The 26,370-nt window shown below is 40.1% G+C and overlaps 1 protein-coding gene across 2 annotated transcripts; it reads right to left on the bottom strand.

Annotated features, from left to right (window-relative positions):
* Nucleotides 1–281: 281 nt before the first annotated feature.
* On the bottom strand, nucleotides 282–15,689 carry ypel1 (yippee like 1). Of its 2 annotated transcripts, none has more exons than XM_012962714.3 (5): nucleotides 15,564–15,689; nucleotides 10,138–10,416; nucleotides 7,687–7,730; nucleotides 5,490–5,598; nucleotides 282–4,901 (listed from the first exon to the last, which is right to left on the bottom strand). In XM_012962714.3, the coding sequence occupies exons 2-5, from the start codon at nucleotides 10,252–10,254 to the stop codon at nucleotides 4,812–4,814; spliced, it is 360 nt and encodes a 119-aa protein (XP_012818168.1). In that variant the 5' UTR covers nucleotides 10,255–10,416; nucleotides 15,564–15,689; the 3' UTR covers nucleotides 282–4,811.
* Between the last annotated feature and the right edge of the window lie 10,681 nt (nucleotides 15,690–26,370).

The raw sequence follows: 26,370 nt of genomic DNA, 5'->3' as shown, positions 1-26,370 counted from the left end.
ACCCCAACTCATAAATGACAGATGCTACTGTTGCCAGGTGGGGACCCTCACTTTATGTTCAGTCAGATCCCATGCACACCAGAACCTCCGTCAGCAGGATGACCCACTGCAATATTAAGGGAGCACACAGAGCTAGAAATGCATTACTTAGCATGACATAACAATACATATCTGTGGTAGGTCATCTTTTCGCTCAACTTTCAGTAATAGAAAATATAGATAAAGGCCAAACCAAAGACACAACACAAATGTACAGGAAATAAACACACATCAGTCAAGAGCTGATTAAAGCCTTTTATTGTGATACCTCAAATAGAATACAACAACGTGAAACAGTCACACAAGTGTTGTACAATATTGCTAGGACATAACAGCAAAGCTATTTCAGCTTAAAATAATCAGGTGTAAAGTGAAGTGGCAGCATAATGCTGTGTGTGATGCACGGAGAAGCAACGTCTTCCCCTCATAGACGTATCACAAAGTCCCGTCACGCTCTATCCCTTCTCTAGCTATGGATGTGTTAGAGCTCTGCGCTGCAGGCTTTAACACAGACTGGGATACAGGTAGGTACAGATGCAAACAGTAACTCAAGGCTGGGTGAGTGAGCACACAGTGACTCAAGGTGAACGAGGCCAGATGTATTTATTATTCAGGGAAATAGGGCTTTGTCAGCTGCCTTTACTGCTACAGCTGCTTTCACAAATTAGTGATGGGGATAATACATTGGACTCAAGAGGTCCTGTCCTCTCGGCTAAGTGGGTGCTAAAACAGAAAAGGAAAAAGATAAAATGATGAGCTTACAAATATTTGACTTGCCCATGTTATTGTGGCATATATCATCCCAGTAACTAAACAGAGAGGCAACGGAGCTAACAGGTCTGTTGCACTGCAGCAAGGGTAAAACAAACCCACAGAGTATATTTACAGGAGGCCACACTCTGCTCATCTGTGAATGCCTATAGCAGCTGTTCCTGACTAGTTCCACTGGGATGGAAAATAAGCACCTTGCAGCATGTTGCTGGTCCCTGTGGTAAGAGAGAATGAGTTAAGTATTGGGAGCCCGTTCTGTCTTGGGAGGAGAGTGACAGAGGTAGAGAGTGACAATCCCACCAGCAGCTTTTATTCAACAAAGCAGCTGCCTGGACTCTACTCAGCTGGTGGCTAGCATTGGACTGACACTGGAGAAGTTAAAATACTGTTTGTAAGAGCAGCACTTACTGGAGATAAAGCACACACTGGGATAACTGGGCCAAGCAAAAAAAAAAAAAAAAAATTCACTAAAAAAGGGAGATGATGCAAAAGGAGGTTGCTGCGCACAGCCAGACTGACAGAGCACATGGGAAAAATGAACATATTGAGAATATCGACCATCTCAGCAATTGTAGGAGATCACAAACGAAACTCCCCAAATTTGGTAGCAGCACAAAGGCTTGAAAAGCAATTCTATTCTTTGCACTGTATCTACCAGCACACTCAGACACATTGCTTTGCAAGCCCCTCATTGGTGGCAAACACTCTGGGTTGGTGCGCCAAAAAGAATATATAGAAAGCGCCAAAAAACATTGCTGTTAAATGATGGAATAATATTATATCGCCATCACTAGTAAGGGCACAATGTTGTGTAGTAAAGTGCTTAGGGAGTCAGAAGCTTGTTGGGGACAGGCCCATCACTGAGCAGCTTCTAACTCCAAATAGAGAAGAAACAGCTTGCACAATAGGTTTCCCATACAGTTTATACACACACATATATATATAAAAAGAACATATACACAAACAGGTTAAGTAGCTACAATAATCATAGAAAGTATGGAAATAGTATAACAAAGAAAATAAACAGAAAACAAGCAGTTTTACCACAGGAACATGAACTTAAATATTATTGTTAATATTGTATGTACAAAACTGGTTAAATGGAAAATGCAAATGCTCCCCCCCCCCTTTCATTTTGTAATTTATATATTTAATCCTTATGCAAACTACTTGAAAAAAAAAAAAATAGAAAAACAAATCACGCACACACAGTAATGATCAGTAGCCAGACTGACCTGTATATATATTTATATATATATAATTGCCTGAAGTGGGAGTCATATTTAAACTGGTACTGTGTTGTTGAGGCAAGAAGTGGCTTTCTATGGTGGCTTGAGAGGTTCAGTGAATAGCAAATCATGGGTAATGTGTGCTAGGGGTGGGATCAATGGGGCACCCAGTGCTACAGAAGCAGATACCAGAACCTGCCTGTGATCTACAAATGCAATATAACTTTGCTACACTCTTTAACCCCCTCATGTCTCAGAGCTAAGGCTTTAATACATCTTCCTAGGCACTCCAAACATAGAATAAGCTCATCTCTTATGGAGACTGGAAACAACCCAGAAAGTAGCAAGTATTCTGAGACAGAAATCAATCAAAGCGCTCAGTTATTCTATGACTTCTTTCTTTGTGTAGAGAGCACTCCAGGATGCTGAATAAATAGGATGGCTCCTATCTCAAAAAACAGTTGCATTTGGAGTAAATATCTCAAGTTTTCGTTAAATCCCTATGTTTTGTTAATGGATTACACCAACAACCTTCATGTAACTGATGATCACACAAAATATATGTTTAACCATATGATTACCCAAATGTCAACCCTAGCGGCTATTAGAAGTGTCTGGATAACAATGCACTGAAAAAAGAGGTTTCCAGCCTTCAGTCCCTAGTCATATAGAGTACACAAGCATAAAGTGCAGTCCGGCTTCCATTAGATATGCATTAAGCAGCACTGCTTCAGCACTTGCTGAAACAGTTATATAAGTAATATCTGGGCGAAAATCATTTCTATTGCAAGGATTCCCATAATATCATCATTTAGTCAAAAGTGCTCACAGTACTTGTAGTGTTGAATAAAAAAATAAATGGCTGTCTCAGACTCATATTTCTATTAATTCTCCTCTTTTTAAACATTATCTTGCGTATAAATAAGCCCAGAATATTCAGTATTTCCCAAGTTTTATCCTTTAAAAGATAACTAAACTGTGGGAACGACTGCAGGGCTACTGAGGACTTAAACTAAGTACGTCATGTGTCAGATACTCTCCAACTCAGGTTGAACCACAACGGCAATCACTGAGAGCAGCCATATATTTTCTATTGTATATATAATATTCTGTTGTACATCCTGATGATGGTCCCAGGTGGACCGAAACATGTCAATGTCTATGGCAATTTGATTGAATAGATATTTTTCTTATTTTGCCAATGCCGCAAGTGCTTTGCAATTAACTATTGTATATATGTGTGTGTGTATATGTATATATATCACACATATACATACATACATACACACACAGACACACATGGAGAGGTAGAAATATGGGGAGGGGGGATTACAAGGGAAGCAGGGGGATTCACACACAGCAAAACATTGCTCTAAGTTTGCATCAAATTTGATAATAAATCCAATATTTTTTCCTCTGAAAGTGACTGTAGTTGTGCACATAAAATAAATAATATGGGTACTTAATTTTTCATAGATTCCTCTATATTATTGTTCCTTTATATTTGTTTTTTTTTTTTGTTTTTTTTAAACACTTTGTAGGATATGATTTAACCAGCAAACCACCCACACCCAAAAATAGACTTGATTCATGGTTACGCAGGAATCGGGGGCTCCAATAGTTAAGGGCTAAGCTATGTGAATGCACCAAACGGAAAAGTTTCCTAAAATGCTTGTGCGCAAAAAGCAGAACCACCACAAATAACTTATTTCCTTTGCCCTCTTTGTCCAGTGCATTCAATTAAATGCTGAATGGTTTATGGAACCTGCCATAACACATACTGAGAGCTATTGCCTATATTTACACATATGATTTTACGTGGGGCACCAGTAATGCAGCGGCTTCCTGATCTTTCCTGGTAGCGTAGGGGATCAATCCATATTTCCCTGCAATCTGGTCACTCCCAATAAGGACTCTGCTTTGGGATTTCCTTGAAATGTCACTAATAGACACATAAACCTGCATTTAGCCTGGAAATTCAGAGTCTCTGACTCTTTCATTACAGAAACATTTGTAAATAGAAAACGACATAGGTGAATGTCTTCATGTCTTCAAAAAGCTTCATCTAACAGTAAAGGGCGTGAAGTCTTGAACCTTCAGGAAACACTTTGAAAAGTACAGTAACTTCAGTTTCTTCTCCTCCTCGTCTTCATTTGCCTTATGCGTGGAACCCATTGCACTGCAATACGTTCCTGGCTACAAATGGTGTGAGGACACAAGAAAAAAGACTGTGCATGGATGTTTCTTGTTCTTCCTGTCTAAAGCAACATGGTTTTCTCAGTTTCACAACTGGACGACCAGCATGTGGAATCAGAAGGAAAAACACAGACTATACGCATGCACAAAAATATAACCGCAAATCAACATTAAGGTATGCACAGGTGAACTGTGTCTCTTGGGCTTCCAAGTTGAGAAATTTGCCATATTGGGAAAATCTTTTTCCAATGCATTGCAGACTCCTACGGCAGCAGCAACGGGGTTTCACAACTGTTCACACACAAGAAGAATACATTTAGAAGAGAAGAAAAAAAATTGAGAAAGTGTAAAAAGGAGAAAAACCTTTTTTTGGACACTCAGAGGAGGAAAACCCAGCCAGAATATGTCCATCAGCTGCTCTCCAAGTCTGTGAGGTTAGGTTTTCTGTTTTTTCTAAGGTTCAGCATTTTTTTTTTCTCTTCAGTTTGCCCAAAAGGAGTTCAACAGGTTAATATTTCACATTGTCTGTAACATACACCTCACAGACATAACCTGAAGTAGGGCAGTGCATGAAGCTTACTCCCAGCCATTGTCTTTTATCATGTGAGCCAGTTCAATGATAAATTTGCCTTCCTTGTATTTCTGACTGCTTTCAAAGGCATGCTCCTGCACAGGAAAAACAAAGAGAAATCACATGTAACTTTACATTCATATTATAAACAAGTATGCAGGCCTCTTGTTCAAAATATGATTATTTATTAAACACAATATATATCACATATATCCTGTGTCAGTATTTTGGAAAACACACAGACATCAGCCCTGTGCCACAAAATATAAACTTCTTAAACCAGAGCAGCCACCATTACCTGTCACTTATACATGAAGTACCCTGCAGCCAGAGGTGGTGTACTAGTATGAACAACCTGCACCTAATACTCTGCGGCCCAGAGCAGTATATGCCGCAAAGTCTCTGTGCTTCAGAATGATGAACTGTGGCAGAGGATGCTCAGAGGTCCATTTTATGTGGCATAGCACTGCTTGCTGTAGGCCAATAACCAAATTAGGTGGAGTGAAAAGCCGGGGCGACCACATACAACACAGACAAACCAACTCAGTTAACACCTTAACAGATTTTCTGCCCAGCCCAATCAATTCGGTCTCACAGCCTATTTTTTCAGCTTAACAGATGCAAGAGTGTCAAGTTAGAAAGTTTTTGAGTTTGCATGCAACAGTGATGTGCTGAAAACTCACATATTTCCAGCCGAGGGTAGTTTTACAGTTCTCACAGTATATATCAGCCACTGCGTGCAGTCCTGTTAGAAGAACCCTCTCTTCTGCTGGACCACATCCCACATTCACCCTGCAGGATAGAGGCACATGATTAAATGTCCATTATGTTAGTGAAACCTCTTTCCACCTATATTGTTCCTGTAGATCCTTACTACAGGTATGGGACCTGTTATCCAGAATGCTCGGTACCTGGGGTTTTCCGGACAAGGGATCTTTCCATAATTTGGATTTCCATAACTTAAATCTGCTAAAAATCATTTTAATATTGAATAAACCCAATAGGATTGTTTTGCCCCAATAAGGATTAATTATACCATAGTTGGGATTAAGTACAAGTTATTGTTTTATTATTACAGAGAAAAAGGAAATCATTTTAAAAAATTTGAATTATTTTCTCATAATGGAGTCTATGGGAGATGGCCTTTACGTAATTCGGAACTTTCTGGATAAGGAATTTCTGTATAAGGGATCCCATACCTGTATAAAATCTTGCCATTTGCACAGTGGTATGACATGCAGATCAAGTGTATGCAATGTGGATATGCAATGAATACTGTGTTAATCTAAATGTAAAATTAACACATAGCACCCTGGTATCCGGTCCTGTAGAATTTCCTGGTTTCCTTCTCATCTTATCTGGCAGAGTCCCAGATCAGATATGATCTATACCAGGTGTGGGAGAGCTACCTCTGCTCATCAGCATTTTCCCCTAAGATGTTCTTTTTATAGCTTACAAGTTGGACAGACACTCACAAGATACTATTAATAAGGATGTGACCTGCCGAAGACAAATTTAACAACCTCAGACTAAAATAACATATGCTTCCCTTCCTCTACCTTGTGATTCAGGAGTAATTCACAGCAGTATGGGCAGTGTGACTGAGGTTTGGGAATTTGCCTGTGCAGATTAATGTAGTGCAAGAGGGTGGGGGGTGAAGTTCCCTACACTACTGGCAGATTTGTACAGAGTTGTAGCTCTTTTGCTTTTACTTTCCTATGGCTCTGACTTTAAGGGTTCTTTACACACAAGGGTTTAAATTATTTATCTATTTGAATGTATAAAATGCATTTACTTAATGAACAGCATGTGTGTAAACTCAGACTGGGGTTGTCCAGATTAAGGCCTACAGGCGGCTGTATGTGGCCTTCCAGGGGATTTTTATGGTTCTGGTCTGCTGTGCCCTATCACATATACACCAAAATCTTTCCAAGTCCAGTATTCCAGTTCAGCTACCTCATTCAAGCAGGCTATCACTCCTGTGCTCCTGTTGTAGCACTAATTGCATGTAGACATCATATAAGATAATGGAGGACACCTGACACTGCAGGGCTTTGCTGCAATTAGTGTAAAATGTTTTCTGTAAACTATACACCTCTAATGGTAACCTCTGTTCTTTTACAGATATAAATGAACTGCCCTAGTGAGACTTGGTCAGCATGTGGTAAGACACCCAAGTAGAAAAGAGGTATCAGTTAAGATGGGCAGTATGTGTATTGTGCTTGTACCTGGAATTTGATTTTCTTTTACAGTTACACTATGGTGGAAGACCAATTTGCTTGGTAGTTCCTGGGCCATGTATAAAAAATATCTTTGGACTTTAAAAAAAGTTTCCTTGAGGTTAGGCTCCTAACTGAGTGCCCTGGAGCAGTAACCCCTCCCTTGGACTGCTTGGAACCAATGCTGTGACGGGGGAGGTTGGACTTGGGTCTTGTAACCACTTAAATGTTTTTTGTTCAGATGTTATGTTGTTCACTTGAAAAAGGGCTTTGCCCAAAACATGTAGTGGAACACACTAATAAACACTAATTGCAGCAAAGCCCTGCAGTGTCAGGTGTCCTCCATTATCTTATATGATGTATATCACATATACAGGTAAAAGTCCCATAAGTTTCAATTGTCCATCGCATCTGACCACAACTACATTACATTCACTATAAACACAGACACAATTTATGGACTTAGGGAGTTTATTTTACAAAAGCAGTTGACAGGAATAATAACTGTATGTATATAAAGCTAAAAACCAAGGAGAAATAAAAAAGATATAAAAAAAATAAGAAAAATGAAAAAAAAAAAAAAAAAAAATGAAAGGAGGCCAGCTGGAGAGACCAGAAAAAATAATTTGATATGCAACATTCATGTCCAAAGTGTACTTACACTGAATTAAAGAGGTAGGCTCTCCCTTGACTTCCCTGAAATGACTGCAGAAAAAGAAAAGCATGTATTTAGGTGATTCATCCTTCTCTTGCAGTAGGTATTAATGTAATGAAGATATGAAACAAAATGCTGAACATATTTGATACACTCTCTCTCTCTAATCCAGGGCAATGGAAACCATAAAAAAAGCATTCTGGAGACACAAATCTTTCTAAAGAAAAAAAAAAATGTCCTTTATAGGTGACTAACAGAGGTAATAAGGTTGCTTTATAATTACTTCTAAAAAGGTCCAACCTATAATATGCAAGAGATATGAATAACCTGTAAAATATGTCCTTAGAAACTTAGTGCTTAAAGCTGTCAGTTAAAACTATTTGATGGCATTTGTTTCATATGATTAATGGAAAATTACATGTTCTAAAACATGATGTACCCCTGTCATAAAGGAGTATATTATTTGGCAATAGGGGGTACCTTACATCCTCTGTGTTCCTGATAATTCCAATATGGCTACAAATGTGTATTATATGGGCACATGGTTAAGAATTTTGGTAACAAGTCTAAAGCCGGCCATACACGCACCAATATTATTGCACAAAACCTTGTTTTGTATGATATTCGGTGCCAGTATGGCGGGCCGAAGAGGCAACTGATATTGAAAAAGGCTGCAGATATCGGTCGTCTCGTCGATCGGCCAGGTTAAAAGATTTTGATTGGGTGCCATTGAAGGCGCCCAAGAAAAACCTATGTTCAGGGCTGAATCAGCAGAAGGAGGTAGAATTTTTATTGTTTGTACCTCCATATCTAATGATTCAGCCCTGAATGTCAGTGGAGGGTGGGAACGATCTTTTGTGTGACCAATGGTCGCACGAAAGATCGTTATTGCTACATTTGTGGCCACCTTAGAGAGACTCGCTAAGCAAGACTAATCACAATTAGTACAACTGATATGCAAATTCTTTATTTATACACACATTAGTGACCAGAAAGGACTGGGTTAAAAGTGAATAAAACCGCCACATGTACCCCTTCTCTCTCCCCAACCACATTAAATGCTCCTCCATCATCCTTTTCCTTGCCCTATAACTGGCCTGAGAATAGGGTTTGAGGCCACCAGATATGACGTGGCCAGACATGGCAGCAACCAAACCCATGGCACTAAATGGCTTTCTTATGCAAGGTACGGGGGGCAAAACCTTTAAAGGGTAAAGGGTGGTTGCAAGCTACTTTAACGGCCATAAAAAAGTGTAAGAGGATAATGTTTCTTCTTTTCTTTTATACAATTTTATATAGTGCTGCATAAAAAGCTGTTAAATAAAAATGCTAAATTTCCAGGAAATTACACCACCTTATTGCATGTATTATACAAAAAATCCATAAATAATTTGTAAATTAGATTCCCATAAACAATCCTTATTGACATGACCAGTAATAAACTGTTCTTAGGAATGCCACATGTTGCACAATATATCGAAATGTATCATAACAGATTATAAAAATTCAATACTATCAGAATAATGTGGAACATAGGTCTTCCATCCCAGAGCACCTCCAGCAACATTTTCAAAGTTCCTCTGGTGAGATATTCGGTTATAGCACAGCTATGGGCATAACTGAATGCTGTGGGGCACTGTTAGAAATTTGTGGGGCCCGTAGTGCTATGCTGCTAATAGCCCTTGCGTTTCCCAAAAGAAATGTTTCCACAGCTATTACACCGCTAAGAAAACAATGCAATATCCTGACCAGTATGCATTATCAGAAAAGGCAGTGAATTTCAAATCGGTCTTTAACTCTCCAGAAACTGCAACAAATTCCCAAACAGTTTTAAATTGTCACCAGCCATTTCTTAACCTGCTGGAGGTTGAAACTTCTGCTGAAACTTTCTCTTAACAGAAGAAAAATGTAAACGAAAAAATGAGGCGAAAAAAATGGTCCCAGTGAAGTATTAGGCCTATACCATCTGTGTACAATGAAGAAAAAAAAAATATGTTTGTTTTTAAAGATAAAGGAATGGTTTAAAATCAGGTGACTTCAGGTCACAGGGTTAAGAAAAGTTAGGGTTTGGATTTGGTTCAGGATCAGGCCAAATCTTTTGTAAAAAATGTTGAATTTGGCTAAACCTAAAAATGTGGATTTGGCGCATCACTAAATCAAACACACAGGACAGCTTTGCATTATTATTAATGTTATGCAAATATGCCAAGAAGAAACATGGCATGCACAGTAGAGCTTGAAACCGCGCTGTAATGTGGGTGACAGGCACTCCCCGCTGAATGTGCAGAATGGAGAAAGGAAAGATGAAAGCAGGGGTTCTAACATCAATTACCACTAGGGCACTTTCTACATGGAACCTGTATGTTTCCCCCATATAAAGGATGATGTTAAACATCATTTATATACTTTGTTTTAATATTCCAAATATGAAATACAGTTTGAAGGGAATGCACTTGCCTTGGATATCAGCTCGTCATGGTTAGCTAAATGTGCCCTACAGTGAATACAACTGTAAGTTCTGTGGCAATTTGGCAGGTAGGCCTGGAAAGTTTTTGATTTTGTCATCTTCACCATGTCTGCTGGTGGATCTTCACTCAGCTCTGGGCTGGCACTTGAAGAATTACAACTTTGCTGCACTCGCTGACAAAAGAAACACTGGAATATGCAAGCAAAAGCCGTTGTTGGTTTAGGGAGTGTGTGGCACTTCCCACACAGGCACCAGGGGAGAAAGTCAATCTGTAATGAAGAAAGAAAAACACAGAAAATTTAACAAATCCACAATTAACTGGCAAAAGCAGTTTCACAAAAGAGAATAGGTGATTTTATTTCTGTAGGTCACTGGAAGCAATTCACACATATCCATAAATATGTACTGCAGGCAGGGCACTAAGTTAATACACAAATTAGAATCTCTGGAATGGCCAACTGTTCTAGCAGATAACTGGCAAAGAACAGATGTTGGTCTTTTTAAACACCCAGTGAAAGAAAAACAAACCTCAAATATACATATAACATACAGAGTACAGCAAGTTTGTTATTGGAAAAAGTGAACATTTGTTCTTGGACATGTTACTAGAGAAATACTGCATGAAAAGCAAGAATTACGGGAAAGGAATATACATTATTCCAAACAAGGAGAACAAGTAGCAAATCAGAAAAGGCCCTGAATTGACCCTACTGAGAAAATTATGAATTTCTTATGGCAGGTTTTTTTGTGCAGCTGCCCAGAGGTCAGGCGAGGAGAGCCACTGCACGAGGGGGAGGCAACAGGCTTTGCTTGGAATACCAGGTTAAAGGCTGAACAAGGTCCTTTCAATGCTTCTTTCCACCAATCTGTCTGAATGTTATTTGTTTTGTGCTTATACTAAAAGCCTTAAGTTAGTCTTTAAACCAACTAAAAATAATTTTGGCCTTTGGCTTTCAGGATCTAACAGCTCAACAAAAGTAAATGCAACTGTAAGGGCTCTGGCACATGGGGAGATTAGTCGCCCGCGAAAAGGGAGATTTGTCGCGGGCGACTTATCTCCCTGTGTGCCAGAGCCCTCACAGTGCCTTTACCAGCCCCTTCTGCATTTTCAATCTGCTGTCATATCTGGGGAAGGTGGGGGTTTCTACATCAAAAAATCAAATTCTGAAGAAGGCAAGCAGTTATATAACAGACATTAAAGGGGTAGTTTCCCTGTAAATTATATGTTAATTTGCATTAGGTGTTCAAAATTTGTGCTTTTTTAACTATTTTTTTTATTATAACTATTTTAACTATTTAACTTTGTTAAAGTTGGAATTTTTGCAGCTATCTGGTTGCTAGGGTTTAGATCACATCAGCAACTAGGCATTCATTTTAAACACAAAGTGAAAAATAAATATGAGAGGTCAGGGTCAGACTGGGGGGTGCAGGGCCCAGCGGGGCTGCCGCCTCAGGGGCCCCGCAGCCCACAGGGTGACCTTGCTGCATCCCCCGCACCCCCCAAAGGGCCCCTTCCCGACGTCCTCCCCTGAGTGCGCATACGTGATGCATCAAGGGAGGGACACTGGCGGCCCGGGGGATCACCGACAGCGATCGGGTCTGGGCCACTGGGGCCCACCGGGTTTTTTTCTGGTGCTCCGGCATTCTGACCCTGTTAGAGGTCCTTTATAGATAAAAATAAAATTGTGGCTTCACAGAACAGCATTTTTGGCTTCCAGGTTCAGTAACGCCCAAAAACCAGATAGTATTTCAAACTGCAAGCTGGAAAGAGATAAGGAAAAAAAAAAACTAAAAAAGAGAGACCAGATGAAAAGTTGCAAAGAACTGACCATTCTATAACATAGTAAAAGTTAACCTTTAAGGTGAACTACCCCTTTAATAAAGGAGGCAGTGGGGGTTTAAAATAGCATGTATTCAGACTATTTGATAGAATCTTTTAAAAAGCGTTTTATCAAATGTGTTTGAGGTTCTGTTCTACAGTTTCTACATTTGTGTGTGAATAACAAGAGTAAAGAGTATGTTGCACAGGACTTCCTCTTATATGCGGTTAGCAAAGTGAAAAATACAAACAAGGCAACTACCAATGGAAGCAAAAATAAACCTATGCATGGTATGTGAAGGCAGGCAAGCAAATAACATAGAGTGGCCATGTTATTCCACATCTATAAACAGCCAGATATGCTTTAACTGTATGCCACGACCTTGCAACTATAAAAAGCCTTCCTACTTTAGACTGGAAATAAACTGCAGAGAGCAGCAAAGATAACAGCTCACACTATTTATACAAATAAACAGGAATAGTAGGTCAGGGCTTTCACACTGAAGGTGTAGGGACCAAATGCAATATTACAAAAGGCCACCCATATGTTAACAGGTTGTTCAGATAGATTGCATTATTTTAATTCAACTTGCATAAAGGTGCTGTGTCAAGTTTGCCATTTGCTAAATGAGAACAACTGGACAGCACGGTACTGGGAATTTTTTTACAGGGTAAATATTTAAAACATTTTTAGAAACTTTCTGCCCCTGCAAAATTTTGACATGTCCCAATCAAATGCTATCAATTCCCTATATTCTAGTTTCCAAAACTACCATAGTGGCTTAGCTGACGTTTTTATTATGCGTCAACACCAAGTGAAATGGGAAACATAGTAACTAATGTGCGTTTATTCAGTGCAATCACCCTAACAGTTATTAAAGCAATGAAAACAATTAGCGAATTACATTGAAGTTGCTAAATATAAAAGCAAAGTAATGATATGGCATAGATGAGCGTGTGCAGAAAGGAAACATTTGTGCCATGTACTAACACATCCCCTTAAATGACGTGTATACCTAGGCTCCTCCTGCTTAGCTTCACTGTGACCGACATAGCTCCTTCCCTATGTTATCACATGCGTCTCACAGTCCAAGATCAGTAACAAAGGGTGTAAACACAGAAAATACTGATACACAAGCTGTACAGCAAGCAAGCTATAGGGGGCGTATATATGTTCAATACTATCATGCGCATAAAAACAGATACAATGAAAAAAGAGAAACTGAAATACAAACATCTGAGTAAAGTTCTTATTGCAACATAAAGAATCAAGAATAAATGTAGCAGTACAACAAAGTAACAAACGACCCTCCTGCCAGGCAGAGGAGGAGTCTGTGTTCAGTAGTATATCTCATGTATAATGGCATTTAGCCACTAATATAATGTACTATGGAATAAGAAAACCTAAGTATTTATTTCACCCCCACCAAACACTGCTTTGTTGATAAGAAAAAGATGAAGTAGGAGCAATTAAACAAAGAACACTGATTCCAGACAGAAAAAAAACAAATAGAAAGAAATTCAGAGCAAAGTCCACAGATCTGTTTTGTTTCACTAAAGCCGGAGCACAAGAAGTGAAGCACGTAGTCTGGAAACGCTGCGGTTCTCAATCCCCTCTCCTGGCTTCAGGCTATAAATAGAAAGTGTTCATTCAGGAAAGCAAGACTCGGTGACAGCTTGGTGCGATCACCTATGAAACACCCACAGTCGCCTTACACGTAAACTTGCCCTTCAAAAGAAAAAAGAATCAGCCTCTCTTTCCACATAAAAAAAAATTATAGAAAATATGCTTAAAAAATAATAAAAAAAACTAGTGATAGCTTTAGCTTGCTGTAAATACAGGCCAGTGCATGCAAGCCATATTGGGGGCAGGGGGAGTCAGGCAAGTATTGGTTTTGTTGTGCTTAAAAAGAGCAGTCTGTGCCAAAGCGGGTGGGCAGAAAACAAAAATGTCTGTCATCTCGTTCAACACCTACCCCAGCCATTCTGGGTAATTACAATAGATGTCTAAATATTTCATTTACAGCGCCAGCAATGCACTGGGGTATGTCATGCTAAAATGAACAGAGAAAAGTGCCAGTCAGCTTAGCTGAAAGGGTTCCTAACCATTTAACCTAGAATAAACCCAATGGCCACAGAAGAGGAGCTTAAAAATTATTTAAATTACAAAAAGTTATGCAAAACTCTTGAACATATACAAAATTAATCAATATATTCTTAGCCAGGCATTTAGTAATAAAACAAAATGAATGAAAACAGGGCAGCTCACTTCCATTTGAGCCAAAAGTCACATTTTTATGACAATCTATTGGTGCCCATAAAGTTTAATAACTGCCCTGATCATATCAAAACATATTACTGAGCAGAGGAGAGATCCATGACGTACACAACCTATAACTGCAATTACACGGTTATTCAATTATACACTTAACCTTTTCAGTGTGGAGAACAAAAGAATTGTGCACGAGGCAGGAAGATGAGGTAAAACCAGACTGCAACTAAATATCCTGCCAGACTAGAACAGCTGCTTATTCTTTGTCAAGCCAAACAGTGTGTGCCACAGAGCTGCCGTTCAACAACAGAAGGACCATTATATAAGGATAGGAGCATTTGTATTGACCAAAAAAAAAAAAAAGAAGTAAAAGGTATGATGTATTATAAGGTCTGAAATCATAAGCATTACCTTCTTTGTGTACAACCATAATACCTAGACACACATACATAGACAGCAGCAACATAAGTATATACAAGAAAAGCTCTGACCTGTTTTCTGTACAGTATAATGACAGATTATATAGATAATAGGAGGTCACCCTACTAAAAAATCCCAAGCAGAGCTCAACTGTAACACTTACCAAAAGCAATCAGATACATCCAAGACACACTAGAATACTGTCTGCCAGATGGGTCAGTAACACAAAGGCAGTGTTGCCAGCAGTCAGTACAAATGAGGTCAGATTATCATGTGTCAGAAAGAAAATACGTCTATACAAGCAGGAACCCATTGAGCTTATTGATAAAAGAATATCTGATTAAAAACCGAGAGGATTTGTCAATATTTGTTGGAAGACTTAAGGAATACCTAGCAGCACAAGGGGCCCACAAGGTACCAGCCTTACTCCCTCTGCCCCCTGGCACAGCCATGCTTTGCTTAGAACAATGCAGCTGCCATTGTGTCTGTGTAATGCTGCCTGTGCCCATGGGCAATGCTGGGAGTCTCTAATAAGAGACAAGAGAGGGAACTGATGGTGCCTAATACAGAGCTTTCTATTGACCTCCTTGCTAAAGGACATAGTGGCCTCTGTCTCCTTACTTTTCTACAACACATTACAAAGAGCTACTAGACAGTTGCCTCCGCAGGATTTTATTCAGGGATGTGCTGCAGTAGCACCACAGCTAGAATATAAAGCCCTATAAAAGCAGGAGGGCCGCGGGTTGCACATCCCTACACTCCATACAGCTCTCCTCTCTGCCTCACATAGCAACGCTGGCTTCTCTTTTCCCATTCACACAGAAGCGTCATGAGCCGTCAGTATCGCGTCTTCCTCACCCTCAGGGCCCCCGGTTCTACCCCTCGGTTATCTTCCCGTTCCTCACACTAAGACGCAGTCTCGGTCGTCCCTTTTTTCTCTGTCTGTCACGGCGCCGCTCATTCTCCGGATAGATCCAACACTCCAGCCCCAGACACGTTCTCCTCCTCCTCCCGCCGCTTTTGTTTTGTTTCTGACCAGAAAACGGTCAACGGCGGCTTACAGAGAAGAGGGGGCAGCCTACGTAACAAGGGGTGTCTGTGGCAACCAATCATTTGCAAAGATACCGTTTGCTGTCATAAAACTTAAGGGCCAATCGTGCTGGGGAATAAGGAAATGGAGCTTTGTAGGCAAATCCATGAACGCTTAGTATGCGTCACAGCCAATAAACGTGTAGCCTTCATGAGCACTGGCCAATAGAATGCTTAGGCTTCCTTGAGACAAAGGATGTTTTGGTTGCGGTAGGGGAGGAGAAAACTAGTGCGTGGTGTGGCTTAAGTTGACAGCGACGCGCCACCGAAACAGACCTGTAATTGGCTGGAAGTCATTGCTATCACTATCGCCACCCAATTGAGCCCGGGGGGCGGGTGTTAGGGAGTTGTTTGGGTGCCTAACAACAGGCGCGACTCCGAGCAGCACGCGGCAGCAGTGGGCGGAGCTCCCGGAGCGCGCTTAGGAGATAAACAACAGGCGCGTCACGACATGTATGTAATGCAAATACTGGCGCTGCTCGGAGCTGGGGGGCCGCCTCGACACCAGGGGACACTGTCATTGTAACATATGCGCGACCAGAACAGCTCCCGCCATACTTGCCTCATGTTCAACAATATGAGCCGTTCATTATCTGCTGCTGTGAGACAGTCTGTAGCTTTGTGTCCGGTATGTGCCGGAGAGGTGTTCTGTGCAGCCTTCTACTGTTTGTGTTAAAGGCGGTGTATATACAAAGCTGGGGCAGGTCTCGTTGATACAGTTTGCCGGGCAGTGCTGAATTCAAATCGAATGAAATGAGCCTTTCTACTCAGGTTTTGGAGCTGGCTTTGTATTCCTTCATTTCCGAAGTGTCAGTATCGTATGGAGCAGGGGATGTGGACATTAAAGTAGCAGATTTATCACATTTTTACATCTGCTTAGTTAGATCATGCGTTAGTCTGTCACTTTACATAGATCTATATCCATTTTGGAAGTTTTGTGGTTTTGTTCAAAAGGTTGAACTTAATAGATATGTTTTTCACCTTCATTTATCACACTGACCCCAGTAGGGTGCACCAGAGAATCTGACTGCCAAGGCACATTGTCATAACCATTGAAAGTAAAATAGTCAATTATGGCTTTTACATGTATGAACAAATAGGAATTATACTGCAGAGGATATTATATATAAAAACCAACAAAAAAAGTACAGCGTTTAACAGGCTCAGAGTAACTTGTAGTAAACAAACAAAAAAATTCCAACTTTTCAATCACGTCATCAGGATCTTCCTTAGGGAACAAACAAACATGAGTGTAAGCAGTGCAAACCCCTAAGAACCCCCCTGTGTAGAAAATGGTGCTAAAACAGGAATCCATTAATTGCCATAGTAACCAGAAGTGGATGGAAAAACAACCTAATACAAAAAAAAAATAAATCAAATAAAAGCAGTTATTAACTGTAGCTATGCTGTGGTACAGTGGCTTGATTTAAATGACTTCTCACACCTTGCTTTATTAGTTTAAACTGGAGTATCCTGCATGTTGAGCATCTGGTGAAAGGATGCGAGTGTCTTGCAATTGTCTTTCCAGATTAGAAACAGATCATCTATGTAGCGTAGTTGCAAGACTGTGTGGCCTTCCCATAGACTTGCAGAAAGAAGTTTTTTTCACATATAAAATAGTTACATGTCAGTGTCATTTCTAGTAGGTCAATAAAGAACTCTGTTGGTACTGTTTTATCAGGACATGTTTCAACTTGCAAATCCCCCAGTTGTTTAAGGCCCTGATAATGTGCACAGTCTTGGGTATATGTTGGCATCAATTTACCCAAAGGCTTCAATAAAGAATTTATGAAGGTTGCTACTGCTTGAAAAAAGGGAGCCCACTGCTGAGATGATAGGTCTACCCGGAAGAGATATAAGGGATTTTTGAATTCTTGGGAGTGTGTATATATTAGTTATACATGTTTAGTCTAAAGTTAAAGGAATACTGTCACAGGAAAACATGTTTTTTTGAAAATGCACCAGTTAATAGCGCTCCTCCAGCAGAAATGAAATTCAGTGCCTTATGTTAAATTGATGCCAACATATACCCAAGACTTTATAAGTTATTAGGGCCCTTAAACAACTTGCAAGGTTATTTCTTGCAAAGCCATGATCAATGTCAAAAGCATGTATACAAGATATGGCTCCCCTGGTTAACATGAAAATGACCCCCTGTTACTACAGCCAGCATAAACCCAGAGACAACGTACCATGCCCACTGTCAGCCCTTCCTCCTACTTCTTTACAACCTTAACCTAAGACAACAAAACCCAGCTGCCGACCCTTATCTCACTCTACTTTATTATATATTATTTTTTTACTTACCCTTTTTACCCTCTTTTCAAAGCTGTTACTATTATTTGCCGGGACCTAAAGTCCCTATTATTGATGTACCACAATGTTTAGAAATGTCAATTAAACATTTCAGGTTTTTTTAACATGAAACACATCCTGAAAAAATAGCCCCAACAAAGTTCCTTATTGACCTACTAGAACTGACACTGACATGCAACTATGTTAGATGTGGAAAAAAACATTCTTTCTGCATGTCTCTGGGATGGCTATGGGAAGTGTGCTAGCACCTTCCTATGCAAAACTGTGTATGTCACACTTTGAACAAACATATTATACCTAGGGCAACACCTCACATAGTTGCACATGGAACATCAAGCACTCTGGACGCATGAGGACTGCTAAAATCCAAAGTTTATTTCTTCATGTTTAAAACAATAAACGCCTAACGTGTTTCGTGCCCATTATTGCAAATGTATTAGCACTTGCACTGAATGCTCTTTGCAAAGTCTTGTAACTATTACCATTTTCCTTCTGAGACAGACAAACTTGCAGTCTACCAGTGTACCTTGCATATAAAATCCCCCTTGCTCAGTTATGTCTTGTGGCTTAAGGGTGTGGCAAAGGATGTAAAAGGGTGGCAGTGAGTTCTAGGCACTGCTATTCTAGGGGATCTATAACTGGATTGGAGAGTGTTCAAGTTACATTTTTTTTCTGCACACAGGAGCACTTTATGGCAGGTATGAGTTCTAAAAAAGAAAAGTTCAGAGAAGTACATATGTTGTGATTCAACAATACAGGATAAAACATTTTGCATAAATTGTAAGAAGCTGGTGCAGTTTCTTTTGACTTTTTCAGCAATATGATGATAGATATTATTAAGTTTTGGAAGCATAGAGAAGCAGTTTTACTCTAAGCAGAGCCTCCTGTAGGCAGTCCAGATGGCGCCCTTATTTGGCACCCCCCCAAAAAATTTTTCATGCTTGCATGGCTCACCAACACCTTTTGTGTCTGATGAATAAAAAAAAAGTTGGGAATCTTTGGTTTAAAGCATTTGGCAAATAAAATCACTTGTTCATAGATGTATCCCTTCTCTGAAAATGAGAGAAGTGAATGTATGCCATACAACCCTCCCTTTACATGTGTAACTAGAAGATAAGATAGAGGCAGGATTCTACCCTAAAAGCCTGTCTGGCTGAGGCATGTGCTTGCAAATCTGTGGTGATTGCATCCCTAGCCAGAGGCAACGTAGCCTGGATTAAAGAGATTGAACATGGCGTTATATTAGGCATGGACAGAACATTTTGGACACGATTTAAGATGTTAAACTGCCAGTGGCTACACAGCAGAAGCTTCCTTAGATAGGGCTTAAGCTGGCTGCTAAACTTATGAGGTTCACTCTGGCTGAGACTGCAAAGCAGTTTCACAGTCTAATGCAATCTTTATCTGCTACCCTTAAAAAAAAAAAAAAGTACTTTTTGGAGACTAATTGGACCAGATCATTTTCATGGGATCAGCTGGCAAAACAACTTTTTTTGCCTCAGGACAAAAGAGAAAGAAAATTCTTTCAGAATCCTAACACTTCCTTGTGAGAAGCCAAGCAATGCAGACCTTGTAAAACATACTCCAGACAGCCTGGGAGATCCCAAATTTAGTGTTTTTTAGTCTGAAAAGAAAGAAAAAAAATTTGATCAACTTAAATCCACATGAAGTTATTCAACACCCTCTGCCTCAATAATTGGGAGATTTATGGAATCTTGAGCAGTGAACACCTGGGTACTGCACACCCTGCTAAAGGAGTAACAACTGCAACAAATGAAGCCTCTTCCAAATAGTTTTACTTCTTCAGGCAAGCCCAGAACTTAAGAGGCCGCTTAGGCTTGTTCAACTTGGAATACCAACTGAGCAGATCTGATGGCCTTTTTCAACAACAAGAACTTTTCTGTCCCAGGAAAAGTAAGGCATAGTGCCCATTATGGATGTATATTTTTTTCCGAGGATATTTCATCCTTGCCCATGATCAAGATAAACATTTTCTTGGTAGCAAAGAAGATCTTGTTTCCCCCTTTCTTGTTGGTTTCCAACCTTCTTCAGGGATCATATTCATCGAAATCCTGCAAAATTGATGCTAATGGCATGGAAATTAAAATGATCTTATTGAGAAACAAGGTCCAACATTTGGCCTTTTTCAGCAGGATTTGGATTTGGCTGAATCCATGTTCCTGGCTGACCCGAATCCTTAAAATCATGTGACTTTTTGACGCATAAACACGGAAGTCGAAAATTTTTTGCAATGCACTATGTGTGCAGTTGTCTTTAACCCTTCCGTATTCAGTTCTGGTTCAGTAATCGTCCAAATTTTTCACGAAGGATTCAGGGTTTAGCCAAATCTAAAAATAGTGGATTCAATGCATCCCTCAATTCTACCAGTACCAGATATGCCTATATTTATGATGTTTTACCCTTTGGTGTATCAACAGAAATTTTACCATGTAAAACATTTCCAAAGTGGACGTTGTTTAGTTTTTTCAGGCCTTGATGTAAATTTAAGTTCATCAACTTTGAAGGGCCAAGTATTAGCTATATCAGCTTTTACAGGAAAACAATGGGCTTCTTGTCCTTTGGTTAGAAGATTCTTTAAAGATATGTACAAACTCAAATCTGTAAGCCTTGTAAAGTTGCCCCTCGAGTTCTCTCTCTAGTTCTCAACGGTCTCATGGAAGCACCATTTGAACCTTCAGAGGAAGTGTCTTTGAAGTTTTTATGTCTTTAAGGTACAGTTTAGTGTAAAAATGAAACTGGGTAAAATAGGTAGACTGCGCAAAATAAAAAATGTTTGCAAAATAGTTAGGCAAAATGTAATCTATAAAGCTGAGGTGGGCAGATGTCTAACCTAATAGCCAGAACCCAGCTTCCTCCTTTACAGCTCTCTAACCTCTTAGTCAGTGATTTTAGGGGGGGGGGGGCCATGGGCGTCCACAGAAGGGGGCAAGAGGGGGCACTTGCCCCCCCCTGGAAAAGTAGCAAAAAAAACAAAAACCTTACTCCGTTTCTGCACTTTCCCCTCAAGCCCGTTTTTGCTGTGCTCCGATTGGATCTTTCTTCTTGTGGATTCACCAATCAGAGCACAGCTTCCTTGACAGACAGTAAAATTGACCAATCAGAGCACAGATGCACACAGGGATCGGGAGATTTTGCAAACTGGAAACAGAAATAAAGACTGAAAAGATGAATCTGCAGCTGTAACTTTACCTGAGAACCAACTCTCAACTTTTGCTGCAGTTTTCATCCCACAGGTACTATACAGTTCTAAAGAATCACTAGCTGACATTAAATTGTTTAATTTATAATCTATCCCCTACCCTAACACATGGAGGGTAAGTTAACTCTTTCCCTCTGAAAAAGCTCATTGTGTGTTTATATATGTGTTGTTGTTTTTTGCACTTACTATTTTTTTTTTTTTTTTTGTCATTGTTTTGTTCATTTATAGTAAGTTACAGTGGGGCCAGTGTTGTGTATCAGTGCCAGTGTTATAGTGCCAGGGCCTGAATATCTGCCATCTGTACCCACTGCTCCTCATGGCATATAATGTGCTGGGTTTGTAAATACGGACTGCATCTCACTGTATATAATGGGGAGTCAGTACCCACTGCCTTTCTTGCTATAAAACTAACATAAACACATCTAAAGGGGTGGTTCACTTTTAAGTTAACCTTTAGTATGTTATAAAATGGCCTATTCCTAGCAACTTTGCAATTGGTCTTCCTAATTAATTTTTTTGAATAATTTGCCTTTCTCTTCTGCCTCTATACAGATTTCAAATGGGGGCCAAAAAATATTGCTCTGCGAGGCTACAATTTTATTATTATTATAATTTTGTATTACTTATTTTTCCAAGTAGGCCCCTTAACTATTCATATTCCCATCTCTTGTTTAAATCACTACCTGGTTGCTAGGGTAAATAAGACCCTAGCAACCAGATAGCTGCTGAAATACCAAATGGAGAGCTGCTGAACAAAAAGCTAAATAACTGAAAAACCATTAAAAATAAAAGTGAATTCGAATGCGAACTACCCCTTTAAGCTAACTGATCCCAAACACAAATGTTTGCAGATCCCCTAACAGAAGTGCGCGTATGAATACTTTTACTACTAATACTAAACATTTTAGGGTAAAAAAAAAAAGCACCCCCACCCGCACTTTTGTACAGTATCCCTGGGAGTCAGTGGGAACGGCAAGAGGTAGTTGGGAGGTTAACTTTTTACGTCAGCAGTGAATCCACTAAGTGTCACATTAGCTGTAGGTCAGTCTGTGTATGGGCCATATTTAGCCTCCCCTAGTATCATCCTGCAAAAAAAAAAAAAATATATATATATATTTATCTGTTGCAGGATGATGCTAGCTTACTTGCCCCCCCTTGGAAAATTTTCTGCGGACGCCCATGGGGGGGGCACATGGGACATAACTGTTCAGTTAGTTTGTGAGCAAGCAGGTCAGATTCAAATGCAAACTAACTGAACAGTTATGTCCCTTATGGCCCCCCCTCAAGTCACTGATTGGTTACTGACTGCTAACAGCTGTACAGGAGGAAGTAGTGTTATGGCCATTATGTTAAACATCTGGTCACTCCAGCTTTAATAGATTACATTTTGCCTAACTAACTATATTGCAAACATTTTTTATTTTGCACAGTCTATATATATTACCCAGTTTCATTTTTACACTGAACTGCTCCTTTAAAATGACTTTCCTTTTGCCCATCACTTGCAAGATCCTTTTAAGACAAAGTAGTTTGGAGAACAGATGACCAGTTTCTTCTGGAAGTTCTCTCAAAATTAGTCAAGGAATTGTTCTCCCTACCTTTTTCCTGATGCTTAGCTAGATTAAAGGAGAAGGAAAGGCTAAGTCACTTGGGGGTGCCAAAATGTTAGGCACCCCCAAGTGACTTAGAACGCCTACCTTGTACCCCGGGCTGGTGCCCCTGTACGGAGGGAACAGCACCAGCCCGGGGTAGCTGCCGGTGCTTCCTCCTTCCTCCTCGCTTGCGCGCGCATGCGCAGTAGAGTGAAAAGCCGAACTTAAACATTAAAGTCGGCTTTTCACTCTACTGCGCATGCGCCGGCCGGCGGATTTCGCCGGCAGCGCGCAAAGGAAGGAGGAAGCGGTGTCTACAGGTGCCCCGGGCTGGTGCTGTTCCCTCCGTACAGGGGCACCAGCCCGGGGTACAAGGTAGGCGTTCTAAGTCACTTGGGGGTGCCTAACATTTTGGCACCCCCAAGTGACTTAGCCTTTCCTACAAAAATGCACATTTTGAACAGAACCAGATTTGTAGATCTTAGTAAATGGCCCCCTTAATAATATCTATCTGATGGATTTTTTTTCCCCTTATTTGTAGTGCTAAAAGTGACCGGGAAAAAAACATTTTCCAAGATTTATTATTTGTCCAAACAGCTAAAAATCCGAATCGAACAATTCCCCAGCTAAAACATGCAGAGATCATATAAAACTCAATGGCAGATATCCCTTCTGATCAAAGAATGTATATAACTTGTCTACTCTACTTTCATGACAAATCTGAAAGCACATTCTACCAGAGGTATGGCTGCATCCCGAGCCTTCTGTTCCCAGGTGTGAAGAAATCTGCCGGACCTAGAACATACCAGTGTTCACTGCTGTATTAGCTTTTGTTGTGCCATACCATAGAAGAATAATTGTAATAAAACAACATCAAGAGGTTACCATTGTTTATTTTTACCTTTAGGATCTAGGGGTATCCAGTTTCAAAATCCAGAATCATTCTTTTTGTAAAAGGCATTTTTTCTAATCTTTACCTGACGCTATCCTGATAATCTGCTGTGTGATCTGTGGTCTGCGATTGAGTGACTTTTTTGGGAAAAAAACACGTCTTTCTAATAGAGTTTCCCTTGTATAAGTTTCTGACTTTACTTTTTGACTTCATTATCAGTTTTATCACTTATCAACTTGTGTGACGCTTTGCCCACGTACAACAGGCCACAAGGACATTTGAGAATATATACCACACCTTCAGCTGTGTTAAACCTGTTAAAGGGATTTTATTACCTTTGTGGGGATGTACACAATGATCTCCAGGGATAGCTCCAATTACCCTGGTGTCCCATTTGTTGAAGTTTGCTTCATGGTTATACTGTATACTTGATTGTTAGAAGTGAATCTCACAAAGAATTTACAGTCATGTTTTTTACACTGACGGTTTTCTTTGGATCAAGAAGCCACAGGCTGAAATTCCTTTTCATTCATATCCTTTATTTATACAGGTATAAGATCTATTATCTGGAATACTTGGGACCTGAGTTATTCCAGATGAGGGATCTTTCTTTAATTTGGACCGTCATACCTCAAGTCTGCTAGAATTTAAACATAAAATAAACCCAATAGAATTGGTTAGCATCCAACAAGAATTAATTATATCAGTTACAAAAAAAATGTTTATTATTAGAATCTATTGATTAAAATACACTTTATGGGAGATAGCCTACCCATATTGCAGAGTTTTCTGGATAATGAGTTTCTGGATAAGGGATCCAATATCTGTATAGCACCAGCATATTATTCAGCACCTAACCACACCCCAAGGTCCCTGCACCAGTGCAGCTTGTAACCTTTTTTCCTCAGCTGACAAACATACACAAAATAGACATTTTCATGACTCACAAATAAGCTCTGACCTTTATTTCTTTTGAAATGCTGTATACTTTTGTACATGCTTCTGCAGACACACCCACAATTATATGTCAAATAACCAGAGCAACAAAACAGCTTGTGCAATACTAAATAAATGACAATCTTGTGTAATTAGGTTGTAAATTGATATTGACAAAAAATTATTAAAGGTGCTTATTCAGGCTAATGCCACATGGGGCTGATTCTCAGCCTGTGTTTTCCAAGGGGCCGAGACTCAGCCCTTACGCTGGCACCAGCTTGCTGCATTGCCTGCATACCGAAGCATTGTCTCCTCCCACGTGCAGCCAGGCACTGCTGATTTTGGCTCACATTTTTTGGCTGATATCGGCCACATCTGCCTGCACCTGGACACAATGTGGTTGTGCTAAGCTGTCCGCAGTCAGTTGTGTGAAAAATACCAATGGTACTTGTATCAACATATGCTAGTTGCACTCTGCTGCCTTCCTCAAGTCTTCTATTCTGAATTACGCAAGGTTGTGCCTATTGACACAGAGTTACCATTACTGCTAAACCAAGTGGTAGTTTCAGAATTCAGCCTTAGCCAGTCTCTGCAACATATTTTTCACTCTTGAACGATGGAAATTACACCAACTAAAGTAAAAAAGAAAAATTAACAATTGCATACAAATAGTGTCAAAATGCAAAGAATGCAACTGTATCAATTCTGATGACCAGCTGCAACTGCATCTGATGCAACTCCCCCTGCAGACTGCAGTGATGCTGAAATTATGGGGGAAAGCGCTGCACTCTAGGTAAAAAATGTCCCTTTGCACTCTGTGGTGCAATAAGCAAATGACCCCTAGTATGGTCCACACGAAACATGCCGTCATGTCTTTAAAAGAACGTTTATGTGAAATTGTGTGTATATGGCTGTGCTTATATCTATACAACCATGCATTAGGCATATTTCATAAGCATTCCTCATTTAAAAGTAATGGAAGCATGTATATCCTAGATTGGCAGGTGTCCATAGAGGTTATGCCTATGGCATGCAGTTGTATTGGTGTCAGCTGAGTTTAGAATATATCATTAATTGGACAAGGCTATCACTGGCACATAAAGGCCTAGATAGTTTGTCACATATACTGTTCCTTGTACTTGTTAACCTAACTCCAATGCCTTAAAGGGATTTAGTTCTGTTACATCACAGCTTTCCAGAGAGACACCCCCTCTCTCACATTAGAAACAACTGAGGTAGGTTTGCCACCTGTCCAGTTAATCCAGACAGCCCAGTTTTTGGGAGGCCTGTCCATGTCAAAACTGCCTGACTATTTTTCCAAATTAGGAAACCAGACTCCACTAAATTGATGTGGTGATTGGCTGATTGCCGCTTCATAGCCTTTGTCCCTGATGTCACAGCCCTGCCCCTAGTGTCAACTACCCCAGCCTTCGAGGTCACTGACCAACCCCCCAACTAGGGTTGCCACCTTTCTCTTTAAATATATCTGGACAGGGCTGGGACAGCGAAGTCAGGGGGTGGGCGCTATGACGCAAAGGGGCGGGTGCAGTAATTAAGGGGTCATGCACTGCAGACGTCTAAAAAACGGGCAGGCAGTTTTGAACACCCGGACAGGTGCCAAACCTACCCCAAACCCTTTATAAAGGCAAAATGGGGCAACCCTAAGC

Source organism: Xenopus tropicalis, chromosome 1 (genome assembly GCF_000004195.4).
Source record: "Xenopus tropicalis strain Nigerian chromosome 1, UCB_Xtro_10.0, whole genome shotgun sequence".
Taxonomy (NCBI): domain Eukaryota; kingdom Metazoa; phylum Chordata; class Amphibia; order Anura; family Pipidae; genus Xenopus; species Xenopus tropicalis.
Note: the sequence above shows the minus strand (reverse complement) of the source record. Positions and strands in the feature narration are given on the sequence as shown.